The 14020-nt window shown below is 47.5% G+C and overlaps 1 protein-coding gene across 3 annotated transcripts in view; it reads right to left on the minus strand.

Annotated features, from left to right (window-relative positions):
• Positions 1–14020, minus strand: part of LOC140204745 (caspase recruitment domain-containing protein 11-like) — an 82244-nt gene that overhangs the window by 46411 nt on the left and 21813 nt on the right. Inside the window, exons 5-9 of one of the 3 annotated variants that reach the window (XM_072271501.1) lie at positions 9849–10028; positions 9410–9559; positions 8647–8772; positions 5549–5758; positions 214–330 (exon numbers count right to left, since the gene is read on the minus strand). In XM_072271501.1, the coding sequence (XP_072127602.1) occupies positions 214–330; positions 5549–5758; positions 8647–8772; positions 9410–9559; positions 9849–10028 (783 nt within the window). The remainder of the gene's footprint in view (positions 1–213; positions 331–5548; positions 5759–8646; positions 8773–9409; positions 9560–9848; positions 10029–14020) is intronic. The other 2 variants (XM_072271503.1, XM_072271502.1) reach the window with 2 other exon arrangements.

A 14020-nucleotide genomic window follows, 5' to 3' on the forward strand; every position in this document is an offset into this window, starting at 1 on the left:
GAGTGCGTGTCCAGTCTGTTTATCCCCTAATGGCCATGGTGACTTGTGGTGGAGTTTGGGTAAAAGTTCATGATTGAAGTCTCCTGCAATCTGGAAGAGAGCGTCTGGAAGCTCACTGTGCAGAGAGCTGATACTGTGAAGGGACGGATGACTCGAGGTGGAGAGATAATGTATCTCCCCCCCCCCCAACTTCCCCACTCCGTAACTCCGTACCTTGACGCAATTCCGCCTGCTGAGGTTGGACGTCGGGAAGCTCCTGCCTTTTTTTGGATCGACGCTGCTCCATTCCTCGGCACAGCCAGTGGAATCGGGACTGCTGCTCGTCAGACTCTAAGGAGTCAACGAAACCGGGCGTTAGCTGAATGGAGAGAACCGTTGTCTTTCGTTGATCCTGTTATAGTCACTATTCTATAGATATGTTGAGTATGCCCACAGGAAAATGAATCTCAGGGCTGTATATGGTTACATATACGTACTTTGTTAATAAAATTTACTTTGGACTTTGAACAGATCCAGCACGGTTCATGCCCCCTCTCCTCAACGACACTCCCCTCCACCCATTCCTAAGGGGGCTCAGTACTGTTGGGAGGGGGGTTGGTGAAACACCATCAAAGTCATATTTATTGTCAAAGCACAAGTCCATGTATGCACAGGTGCAATGAAAAACTTACTTGCAGCAGCATCAGATAAGCAGCATTCACAAGAAAACCAGAATAGACAATAGACAATAGGTGCAGGAGCAGGCCATTCGGCCCTTTGAGCCAGCACCGCCATTCACTATGATCATGGCTGATCATCCACACATTGTACACATTTCTACAATTCAAACAAAAGAAAAGATTTTGGTGCAAAGCAATCAAAGGATTGCTACACCGTGGCTTCATTCACCTCAGGGCTGAACTGTCTCCATGGCTGTGGCCTGCAGCCATCAGGCTTCTGGACTGGCTGTGACGCTAACTAGTTCCGAGGCTGTGGCCTGGAGCCATCAGGCTTCTGGACTGGCTGTGACGCTAACTAGTTCCGAGGCTGTGGCCTGCAGCCATCAGGCTTCTGGACTGGCTGTGACGCTAACTAGTTCCGAGGCTGTGGCCTGCAGCCATCAGGCTTCTGGACTGGCTGTGACGCTAACTAGTTCCGAGGCTGTGGCCTGCAGCCATCAGGCTTCTGGACTGGCTGTGACGCTAACTAGTTCTGAGGCTGTGGCCTGGAGCCATCAGGCTTCTGGACTGGCTGTGACGCTAACTAGTTCTGAGGCTGTGGCCTGGAGCCATCAGGCTTCTGGACTGGCTGTGACGCTGAACCAGCTCTATGGCTGTGGGGTCACTTTTGCAGGCTCTTTGCTTCATGTTCTGTGTATTATTTGTTTGTTTTTTATTGTTTCCGCGATTTGTTCTTTTTTTTCCCCGCATGTTGGGTGTTCATACTCATTGATAATAAATGTACTTTGAACTTGAAGTAGGGTTTTGCCAGTTTGCTCAAGAACGAAATGGTTGAAGGGAAGCAGCTGTTCCTGAACCTGGTGGTGTGGGCCGCCAGGCCTCTGAACGCTTGCCCAGTAGTTCTGCTGCACAAAGCCAATCTTCCAGCCTCTGTGGTTTGGTGAGCCGTACCGCGCCCCCCCCCCCAAGTTAAAACCCGCCTCTGGAATCTAACCGCCTTGTCCCAGGCCAGTCAGATGCTTTAGTACCAAGAACCCTAGATGCACCAGCCGCAGATATTTTTAAATTGAACAGATAGAGCACTGGCAGAGGACAAATGAGGCCAAAGATGGAGTACTATGTGCAGTTCTGGTCACATAATAAGAGCGAAAGAATACAGGGAAAATTTACAATGATGTTGCTGGGACTTGAGGACTGGGTTATAGGGAAAGATTGAAATGGTTTGGACTTTATTCCCTGGAGAGCAGGAGAATGAGTGGAGGTTTGATAGATGTACAAAGCTGAAAATATAATTTATTATCAGAGTACATACAGGTCATCACATACAACCCTGAGATTCTTTTTCTGTGGGCGTACTCAACAAATCTATAGAATAGTAACTGTAAACTGTAAACATGTACACAAAATTCTGAGGGGTGTGGAGAGGGTAAATACAAACAGGCTTTTCCCATTCAGCAACACACACAAAATGCTGGAGGAGCTCAGCAGGCCAGGCAGCGCCTGTGGAAAAGAGTACTGGGCCGAGACCCTTCAGCAGGATTACACGACACCTGATTTTCCACTGAGCCGGGCGGGACTAGAACTAGGGGCCATGGGTTTGGGGTGAAATGTTTAGGGGGAACCTGAGAGGGAAATTCTTCATCAGCGATGAAGATGGCAGAGTTTGGCATCGAAAAGTCAGTTAACATTGATACCTGTACCCGGCTGGAAGCCTGAGAGGAATTTATTCATCCTAAGTGCTGGGAAAGCACTAAATCGTTTTCCACACCACAGAACGTTTCTGCAGAAGTTCAGAGCGCTTCAGGTTGCACTCGGCAGGTTTTCCAGGGAAGAAGATGAACCCTTCTCAGCTGGAATCTGGCGCAACAGCCAGACTGCTGGAGGAACTCAGCAGCTTGAGCTGAATCTGTGAAGGAAATGTTTCTGGTAAAGACCCTACATCGGGACTGAGAGCGGCGAGGGGAGATGGTCATATACAGAGGAGTGCGGACCCAGAGTGGAGGTGGGAATAGTGGGTCTGCACAGACATCACTGACTGTATGGCCTCCCAAATTTGTATACTTCTTTTGTCTTGATGACTTCGAAAGTATTTAGATCACAAGAGATGGGAAAAGGAGTCGGCCATCTTGCCCGTTGAGCCTGCCCCACCGTTCTATAATATCAAGGCTGATCAGCCCATGGGCTCAGCTCTGTCTCTCTACCTTTTTCCCATCGCCCTTCATTCTCCTGCTCTGCAAAAATCTATCGCACTGTCTCTTAAGTATATTTAGTGAGGCAGCCTCCACTGCTTCACAGGGCAGAGAGTTCCACAGATTCAGTTCTCTCTGGGAAAAGCAGCTCAAAGTCACAGAGTCATAGAAAAGTACAGCACAGAAACAGGCCCTTTGGCCCATCTAGTCCATGCTGAACCGTTTAAGTGCCTACTGCCATCAAGCTGCACTGGGTCCACAGCCTTCCATCCATATACCTATCCAAACTTCTCTTAAATGTTGAGACCGAGCTCACATGCACCACGTGCTGACAGCTCATTCCACGCTCTCATGGCCTTCTGAGTGAAGAAGTTTCCTCTTACATTTCCCTTAAACTTTTCACCTTTCACCCTTAGCCCATGACCTCTGGTTGTAGTCCCACCCAACCTCAGTGGAGAAAGCCTGCTTGCATTTACCCTATCCACGCCCTTCATAATTTTGTATACCTCTATCAAATCTCCCCTCAGTCTTCTACTTTCTAAGAAATAAAGTTCTAACCTATTTAATCTTTCCTTATAATTTAGGTCCTCCAGACCCTCATTTCTGTTCTAAATCTCCTGAATCTTGAGGCTGTGTCCCCAGGTTCTAGTCTCACTTACCAGTCTATCCCATCCATCCCTTTTATAACTTTATTTTCCCCAAGATCCTCTTATTCTCATTCTTCAGCGGGTATATGTGACGAGAGGCCTAGACGAGGATGGTAAGGACCCGGGTGCCTGAGAATTGAGACACGATTTCAAGACTGAGATGAGAACAGGGTACTTGACTAGATGCTAGACGAGACCAGATAGGAATCCAAATGAGACAGAGATCCTAAATGCCATCACAGACTGAGCTGACGATTGAGCTCCGAACCTGAGTTCAGGTGCTCTTTAGATATCCAGATCTTGGCACCAAAACATGGCTGCCAACTAGCGGAATGGGTGAGATTCTTAGAAGGGAACCAGCTACCTATACTCTGGAGAATCGGAGCTTGTAGACCCTGGAGGCTGGCGCGATTGGGTGCGTACTGTAGCAGTGTAGTTCTAATCAACTCCATCTCTCATCACAGGCTAACCCCTCAACTTTGAAATCAATCAGTTGAACCTCATCTATATCACCTCAAGAGCCATATATCTTCTTTCAAGTAAGGAGATTGGTGGAGTTTGATAAGTTCTTGATGAGTAAGAGTGTTAGAGGTTATGAGGAGAAGGCAGGAGAATGGGGTTGAGAAGGAAAGTGAATCAGCCATCATGGAATGGAGGAGAAGATCCGATGGGCCAAATGGCCTAATTCTGCTCCTGTGTTTTATAGTCTAATATACTGCATAGTTGAATAGTTTTGTGCTGTTGGTGAGGGGGTCGCTCATGAAAGCCGGACCAAGCTGAGATCCCATGAGCAGCACACATGAATTGCTGGAGGAACTCAGCAGATCAGGCAGAATCTGTGGAAATGCATAAACAGTTGACGTTTCTAGCCAAGGCCCTTCTTCAGGACTGAGAAGGGAGGGGCAAATTTCCAGTATGAAAAGGTGGAGTGGGGAAGCAGGACAAGCTAGAAGGTGATAGGTGAAGCCTGGTAAAAGGCCGGAGAAGGAGGAATCTGATAGGGGAGGAGAGTGGACCATGGGAGAAGGGGAAGGAGGAGGGGCAGCGGGGGGAGGTGATAGGGCGGAGAGCAAAGTGGGAAATGGAAGAAGAGGGAAGGAGAAGGGGTAAAAGATTACCGAAAGGAGAAATCGACGTTCATGCCTTCAGGCTGGAGGCTACCTAAACAGAATATGAGGAGTTGCTCCTCCTCTCTGAGACTGGCCTCATCTTGCCGAAAGAAGAGCCCATGGACCGACATGTCGGAATGGGAATGGGGATAGGAATTAAAATGGTTGACCACCAGGAGATCCTGTGAGCTGTGCCTTGGGTTAACCGGAATTGGCTTATTATCAACATGCGTACCAAGGTAGAGTGAAAAACTGTTTTGCGTGCCGTCCACACAGATCTTTTTGTCACATCAGTACATCGAGGGAAAACAATGCCAGAATGCAGAATATAACGTTACATTTACAGAATGGGATTGATAGGGAAAGGGAAAGCAGAGCAGCCCCGAGGGGCTGAATAGACTCATAGAATCATAGAAAAGTTCAACACAGAAACAAGGCACAGCGGCCCATCTGGGCCGTGCGAACCATTTAAACCACCTGCTCCCATTGACCTGCATGTACCATCCATGTATGTATCCAAACTTCTCTTAAGCATTGAAATCGAGCTCGCATGCACCACTTGTGCTGGCAGCTCATTCCACACTCTCACCACCCTCTGAATGAAGAAGTTTCCTTTCATGTTCAACTTAAACTTTGCACCTTTCACCCTTAACCCATGACCTCTAGTTATAGTCTATCACAACCTCAGTGGAAAAAGCCTGCTTGCATTTACCCTATCTATACCCCTCATAATTTTGTATACCTCTATCAAATCTCCCCTCAATCTTCTATATTCCAAGGAATAAAGTTCTAACCTATTCAATCTTTCCTTATAACTCAGGTCCTCTAGACCCAGCAACATCCTTGTAAATTTTCTCTTTATTCTTTCAACCTTATTTACAATTAATGGCTAAATTATACTCCTCTGTCTTATGCTCTTTAAAGGACTGAAGTAAAGGTATTACACAGTGGTCCGGGAGATCCAGACTGACGCTGGTTGATCTCTGCTCCATCAACTGGTACCGTAAGACCGACATCTCTCCCTCCTTTCTGGTCAGCTCAATCTGCAGCCGGTCGCACTTCTCCTCCATGCTCCAAATCTCCCGCCGATACCTGCTGTTGTCCAGCAAGAGCTGGGCGTTGATGGAGTGCACCTCGTCCCGAGCTTTATGTGCCTGTTGGTAGAGACATTGAACAAGTAAGAAAGGCTTCAGAATCAGAATTATGTTTATTGTCACTCAAAAACAGTTCCTTTTCCCCGAGCAGTAAGGCCAATCAACACCTCCACCAGCAGTTTATTATTTCCTGTCAGTCACCTTACGTACAATCTAGCGTCACTTTATGGACGTACAATCAATCTATTTATTTATTTAGAGATACAACACAGAATAGTTCATCTGGCCCTTTGACCCACATCATCTAGCAACCCCCGACAACTCCAATTTAACTCTAACCCAATCACAGGTTAATTTACGATGACCAGCTAACCTTCCCGGTACGCGCTGGACTGTGGGAGGAGACTGGAGCAGCCATGGAAAACCCACACATTCCATGGAGAAGACGTATTGTGACAAAAGAACCAGTTATCAGAAGATTGATGCTGATAAGATGACAATGGGGGAACATGCAAGGTGCTAATAAGAGAGAGACGAGAGAGATTACCGAAAGGAGACACGATTCCGAGTATTGTCAGAGACCGGTGGCTTTGAACCCTGAACTGTTTGAAGTTTGATGGACAGGCGATACCCCAGCAGGGGGATAAAAAGGAACAGGTTCGCTAAGGCAAGAGACACACGACTCCACGAGGTAACGAGACCCTGGACGCGGTGTGCCCCCACAAGTTGGTGAGTTTTTGAGGGCAGATCGCGGAACCAGCCATAGACGCACAGGGTAGAAAGGTACGGGTCAGCGGGAACCTGGTGTGTGTGTCCGCCCTTGCCTGGGTGCCGGGTTCACCGCAGAAGAACGATCGTATCCGGAACGGGGGGGTCACAGTCGGTGACCTCAGAAGAAATTACAAAGGGTTCGCCCGAAAGCTAACTGCGAGGAATATCGAAGGTCTGTGTGGAATCCGTTTTGAATATTCATTCGCTTTCGCTCTCTCTCTTCTCCCTGCCCCAACAGCACAACAGCGATTACTGTGAACTGAACTGAACTGAACTCAGTTGAACTGAACTTTGCGTCACTTGAAACTGATCATTTACCCCTAGACTGCGATAGAGCTTGATTGATCCTGTTATCCTAGTTCTGTGTACGTGTTTTATCATTGCTAAACTGCTGCATTTATATCCTTTTGATTAGAGTACTGTGTTGTTTATTTCTTTAACAAAACTTTCTTAGTTCCAGTAATCCAGACTCCAACTAAGTGGTCCATTTCTGCTGGTTTGGCAACCCAGTTACGGGGTACGTAACAGTATAAACTCCTCACCGAGCCAGCAGGATTACACTCCAAATTCCCACACTCCGAGCCGCAATAGCGTCGGCTAGCCGTGGCATTATGTGGAAGTAAAATTTATTCCCAAAATACGCATATGAAACCATGTACTACCTTAAGATTCATTTTCTTGCAGTACATTATAGAAACTATCTTATCTATTTATATTTATTCTATATTTATCATTATTGTTGTGTTCTTTATCTTTTGTGTTGCATCGGATATGGAGTAACAATTATTTTATTCTCCTGTTTAACTCATTTCCAGTACACAATTCCCTTCCCCAAGCAGTAAGGGTGATCGACACCTCCACCAGTAACTCCGCCACAACCTTATTATTTCCTGTCAGTCACCCTATGTAGAGCCCAGTGTCATTTTGTGGACACACAATCAATCTATGTATGTATGGAGAGCTGATGTACCGGTGACCCCTGTTTCCATCCAGGGGGTCAGTGTGGACATGGTGGAGGATTACAAATACCTGGGGATACGAATTGACAATAAACTGGACACGTCAAAGAACTCTGAGGCTGTCTACAAGAAGGATCAGAGCCGTCTCTATTTCCTGAGGAGACTGAGGTCCTTTAACATCTGCTGGACGATGCTGAAGATGTTCTACGAGTCTGTGGTGGCCAGTGCGATCATGTTTGCTGTTGTGTGCTGGGGCAGCAGGCTGAGGGTAGCAGACACCAACAGAATCAACAAACCCATTCGTAAGGCCAGTGATGTTGTGGGGATGGAACTGGACTCTCTGACGGTGGTGTCTGAAAAGAGGATGCTGTCTAAGTTGCATGCCATCTTGGACAATGTCTCCCATCCACTACATAATGTACTGGGTGGGCACAGGAGTACATTCAGCCTGAGACTCATTCCACCGAGATGCAACGCAGAGCGTCATAGGAAGTCATTCCTGCCTGTGGCCATCAAACTTTACAACTCCTCCCTTGGAGGGTCAGACACCCTGAGCCAATAGGCTGGTCCTGGACTTATTTCCTGGCATAATTTACATATTACTATTTAACTATTTATGGTTCTATTACTATTTATTATTTATGGTGCAACTGTAATGAAAACCAATTTCCCCCGGGATCAATAAAGTATGACTATCTATCTATCTATCTATTAAATGTACCTATTGAAACCTATTGAGCATGAAGGGATACGGGGAGAAGGCAGGAGATTGGGGCTGAGATGAAATGGCAGAGCAGACTCGATGGGCCAAATGGCTCCAATATCTCATGGCCTTATGGTTGCCTGAGATTCATTTTCTTGTGGGCATTCAAAGTAGATACAAAGAAGCAGAATAGAGTCACTGAACCAATGTGCAAAAGAAGGCAAGCTGTGAAAATACACAAAGAAACCCAAATAATAAACAAGTAAACAAACAAATAAATAAATAATACCGAGAACATGAGATGCAGAGTCCCTGAAAGTGAGCCAATAGGTTGTGCAATGAGTTCAGTGTTGTGGTGAGTGAAATTGTTCACTCTGGTTCAGGAGGCTGATCGTTTAGGAGTCTGGGAGACGACAAGGAACACTAGGCCGTTGAAAACCTTAAGAACATGCATTGGAGTGAATAAGGTGAATCCGCCCTGGTTCGGGGTCTGTGCTGCTGACTTTGAACTGTACCTGGTCCCGCTCCTTCTCAACCTCTTCGATTTGCTGCAGAACAGTCTCGAGCCTCCGCTTTTGCATTTGACATTCCTTTATGAGCAGTGTAAACTGGAGGCCCAGGTCTTCTTTCTCCCTCTGGAGCTAGATCAAAATAAGATCCCTTCAGTACTGCGCAGACTTCGATTAGGAAAGGTAACCTGGGGCTGGTCTCAAGGTGCCACAGTATCTCTAAAGAGTGGCTCTTCAGAAAATTGGTCTCACTGTTGTTCAAACTGTGAGGTGGTGTCAATCACTCTCCTCTCTTATCAGATTCCCTTTCCTCCAGCCCTTTACCTTTTCCACCTATCTCCTCCCAGCTTTGCACTTCATCCCTCTTTCCCACCCACCCGGCTCCTCCTACCATCTTCTAGCTTGTCGTCCTACCCCTCTCCCTCCCCCACCTTCATTCTGGCTTCTTCCCCCTTCCTTTCCAGTCCTGATGAAGAGCCTTGGCCTGAACCGCTAACTATTTATTCATTTACGTAGATGTTGCTTGACGTGCTAAATTGGTCCAGCACGTTGTGTGTGTTGCTAGGGTGTTGGATCCCTGCTCCTAGTCAATTCATGATTCCCACCCTGCTGCATTGGGTGGGGTTCAAGCTGCCATTGGCTCAGGTGACTGAGACACTGCTGATGGTAGGGTGGAAACAGACACTCCCTGTGGACGTGGACACCAGCCACAGCCAATGAGAGGGAACAGAGGGGGAATCTACGGAGTATCTGGACCAGGTTTACGAACCTTGTCTCGGATTTCCTCGGCTTGCTGGAGCTCCAGACTAATGTTGTGGATCTTCTCTACCAGCGCCTGTCTCTCTTCGAGGGCTTCCCTCCGGTCATGGTCTACGATGTCCAGGAACACCTTGTCTGTGCTGGCAAAGTTGTTCTTTGTCTGCCAGGAGGACAAATGACAGAAATAAAGTGTGAATCATCCCAGTCTGAGTGAACAGCAGGAGAATTGAGGGATTGGTGGATATATGAGGGAATCATTTATTAGGAATGTTATAGGAAACATCCCCCCCCCCCCACACACACACACACAAACACACACACTAACCTAGACACACACACATTCACACACATGAACCCATACACATCATGGCCCTGCATTATGAGGAAGGTTGAATCTACCTGAGATCAGTAAAGCAGCCCACCCGTGCCATGCGCCGCAAGTGGTTCACCTGCAGGAAGTGCTGCAGCTCCTGGATGGTGGCGCGCAGTTGCTGGTTGTCGAGCTGCAGCGTGCTGATGCTCTGCTTGCTGGGCATGCTCTCCATGTCCTCTCGCAGCTTGCTGGAGTGCCTCCGGACCCGCAGGCACTCCTCCTCCATCCCCGCCAGCTTGCACCTCATCTGGTCGTTCTGCAAGACAGCCCATCGTTACCGAGAAGCCGGCCAGTCTGCCCTGGCTCCCAGTCTGACACAAGCAATGTAATCGGAAACAGAAACAGAAACAGGATCGGAATCGCAATCGCAGTCGGAATCAGAATTGGAATCACAATCAAAATTGGAATCGCAATCGGAATTGAAATTGGAATCACAATCAGAATTGGAAATCGCAATCGCAATCGCAATCACAATCAGAATCGGAATTGCAATCGCAATGGGAATCACAATCAGAATCGGAATTGCAATCGTAATGGGAATCACTATCAGAATTGGAATCACAATCGGAATTGGAATCACAATCAGAATTTCAAACAACAGAATCAGAACCAGGTTTGTTGTCACTGATATACGTATGCTTTACAGCAGCAGTACAGTACAATGCATGAAACGTACTATGAGTTGCAAAGTTAATCCACTCGCACAGAGTAAGATGGCAGTGACTTGGACACAGTGGCCTCTCTGGGGTCAACCAAACATGTTTTTTTCTTTTTTACGATTGCAAGATACTGCTGGACATAAGGAACTTCAGCTACTGCAGGTCGTGCTGCTCGTTGGCGGGGGAGCTGGACTTGGTGCAGTCTGTGTTACTGCCTGCTACTGGAAGGCATCTGAGTTGGTGCGCGAAGGCGGTGTGCGGTTTGACAGCCAGTGATTGTCTTGGATGTTTTTCTTGTTATTGTAAGACCCTGCTGGACATTGGTGTTGTAACATACTGCGAGTCCGGTTCACTGATTTATTGCGAGGGAGCTGCATGGCCGCATGCTGCGGCTTTATCTGTTGCAGACGTGTTGGAGGGGAGTGTGACATGGCACCCATACTGGATCGGGGGGCTGGCCCCTGCCATCAGCCCCACCCCCCAGTGTTCACTTGGGAGAAGATAAGCTGGACTGCGTGCGTGCACATACATCTGTCTGTGGCTGCTGACACCTGCTTGTTCACTGCTATCGTTTATCGACATGTATGGCACAACTTTGTGGGCCGAAGGGCCTGTATTGTAGGTTTTCTGTGTTTCTATTGTCATGTGTGAAGCCAAGCAATGCTGCAGAACGGATGATGCTAATGAGAGAGATAACGAAGACAATGGAGAAACATTCAAAATGCTAGTAAGAGAGAAGAGAGAGATTAATGAGAAAGCGACACAATTCAGATGTTGGCGTCTGCCACAGACCGTTTGCTTTGAACCTGAACTGTTTGAAGTTTGATGGACAGGTGATACCCCATCAGGGGGATAAAAATAGCGGGTTTGCTAAGGCACAACACACACGCCACGAGACCCTGGAAAGAGCAGTGTGCCCCACAAGTTGGTGGGAGTTTGGAGGACCGATTCATGGGAATTGGTCAGAGACTCACAGGGTGTAAAGGTACGGTGGGTGGGAACCTGGTGTGTGTCCGCCCTTACCTGGGTGCCGGATTCACAACGGAAGAATGATCGCATCCGGAACGGAGGGGTCACAGTCGGTGACCAAAGCTGGATCAGAAGGCATCGAAAGGTTTGCCTGAAACCAACTGCATCTCTCACACTCTGTCTCTCTCTCCAACAGTACAACAACAGCGATTACTTCGAACTACACTAGACTGAACTGAACTCTGCTTCACCTTAAGACTGATCATTTTACCCCTAGACTGCAATAGAGCTTGGTTGATTCCTATTACCCTATTTCTGTGTATATGTGTGTATTATCATTGCTAACCTGTTACATTTATATCCTTGCCGTTAGTGTACTGTATTACTTATTTCTTTAATAAAACTTCATTAGTTCCTAGTAATCACAGACTCCAACGAGCGTTCCATTTCTGCTGGTTTGGCAACCCAGTTACGGGGTACGTAACATAAGCGGGGATCTCGTCTGCGATTTTGAATGCCAAAATTGGGACTGGGTAGATTGATTGGATTAAATTCCCGAAAGAAAAATAAAGGAGCAAACAGCAGAAACAGAAGTTGAGGAATTTCTAAAGGCACCAATCTTGGAGGCATTAGAGGATGCCAAGAAATCAGACTTGGTGACTGTTGCAAAACGGTTGAATCTTTTTAAGGGGAAGCAGACAATGAGGAGAGCGGCGATGCACAGAGCTATCGTTGAGCATTATGTATCTAAAGGTGTGTTTCCCCACGGGGAGCTGGAGGTGGTGTCTATCAGCAAACCTGGTGGGGAGGCGGTGCAGCTGCAGCTGCAGATGGAAAAATTAAAGGCTCGAGCATGAGTTCCGAGTAAAGCAGTTAGAACAGGAAGAGAAGCAGCTAGAATGGGAAGAGAGAGAAAGGCAGCTAGAACGGGAAGAGAGAGAGAAGCAGAAGGAAAGGGAGTTTGAGCTGGAAAAGTTAAGGATAGTGCTTGAGAGGGGCAAAATGCCGGACCAAGGTGGAGGGTTCAGGGTGACCCAGGAGGTTAGGTTGGTTCCCCATTTGAGGAGGCCGATGTTGATCGGTACTTTCTACATTTCGAAAAAGTCGCTGCAAGTCAGGACTGGTCGAGGGATAAGTGGGCTGTTTTACTTCAGAGCGTGCTTAAGGGGAAAGCTCAGCAAGGGGAGTGTCAGCAGAAGATGCCCAGAAGTATGATGTGGTGAAAGAGGCCATCCTCAGGATTTATGAGTTGGTCCCGGAGGCATACCGGCAGAGGTTCCGGAATGCGAGGATGCAGTGGGGCCGCACATATTTAGAGTTTGCCCATGAAGTGCAGATGTATTGTGAGCATTGGTGTGCCTCGAAAGGGGTCACTGGAGATTATGACAAATTGCTACAGCTAATACTGATTGTGCAATTTAAAGGTTGTGTCCCTGAAGGTATGAGGTCCTATCTAGATGAGAAAGAGGCAGAAACCTCAGCCGCAACTGCTAAGTTAGTGGATGAGTACGTGTTAACACACAAAGCAAAGTTTACCCTACCAGGAGGGTAGTCGAGAGGGTGGAGAAAATCCTCTGGCAAAGCCAGAAAGTAAGCTGGGGACTAGTGAGAAGGATAAGGAAGACCGGGAGCAGTTTGGTAGGAAGACTCCTGGGGTCGTATGCTATAATTGTGGGAAAGCCGGACACTTTGCGTCCAGGTGCTTTGCCCCAAAGAGACGGGGAAAGGAAAAACGACGACTCCGACTGGCTGTATTGAGCCGGCAAACAAACCGCTAGGGGAGAAGAGGTCTGATAGAGCTGAGGAAGGACGCGAGAAGTTTATTTCGGCCGGATTGGCGTCGGTGAAGGAGGGGTCAACCCCAGTTCCAGTACGGATCTGGAGAGACACTGGGGCTTGTCAATCATTGATTTGAGGAGGGTGTTAGACTTTAGTTCAGAGACCGAGACTGGGGAGGTTAGTGTGATAAAAGGCATTGGGAAAGGGACTGAAGCAGTACCTTTGCACCAGATATACCTGAAAAGTGACTTGGTCTCCGGACCGGTCACGATAGGGGTGAGGCCCGAATTACCGATGGAAGACGTGAAGGTCTTACTCAGTAATGACCTTGCAGGCGGAGATGTGTACCCAGCAGTAAAGCTGACGAGCCAGCTTGCCAGGACTGAGGACCCGCTCATGGACTCACAGGTTTATCCCGTTTGCGCAGTGACTCGGCGCATGTCGAGAAAGGCTGCCGAAGCGAATGTGGATTTAGCTGAGATGTTTTTACCAGACTGGTACCAGGAGGGGTTAGAAAGTGGGAAGAAGGAGCATAGTGGAGCGGAAGGAAGTGAGGGAGTTGAGGTAGATTTATCATTAGCGTGGAAGGAATTTATACAGGCACAGGAACGCGAACAAGTGTTTCAAGTGGGCGATAGGGTCTTAGTTCTGTTTCCAGTGGTAACCAACCTCCTCCAGGCGAGTTTCCACGGTCCGTACAAAGTGATTAAAAAGATAGACTCTTTGAATTATGTTATTGAAACGCCGGACAGATGTAAGCCGACACAATTAGGACACATTAATATGTTAAAAGCTTACCACGATAAGAAAGCAGATCTAGTCGGTGTTATCACAAAAATAA

The sequence above is a fragment of the Mobula birostris genome, chromosome 11 (genome assembly GCF_030028105.1).
Source record: "Mobula birostris isolate sMobBir1 chromosome 11, sMobBir1.hap1, whole genome shotgun sequence".
In the NCBI taxonomy this organism is placed as follows: domain Eukaryota; kingdom Metazoa; phylum Chordata; class Chondrichthyes; order Myliobatiformes; family Myliobatidae; genus Mobula; species Mobula birostris.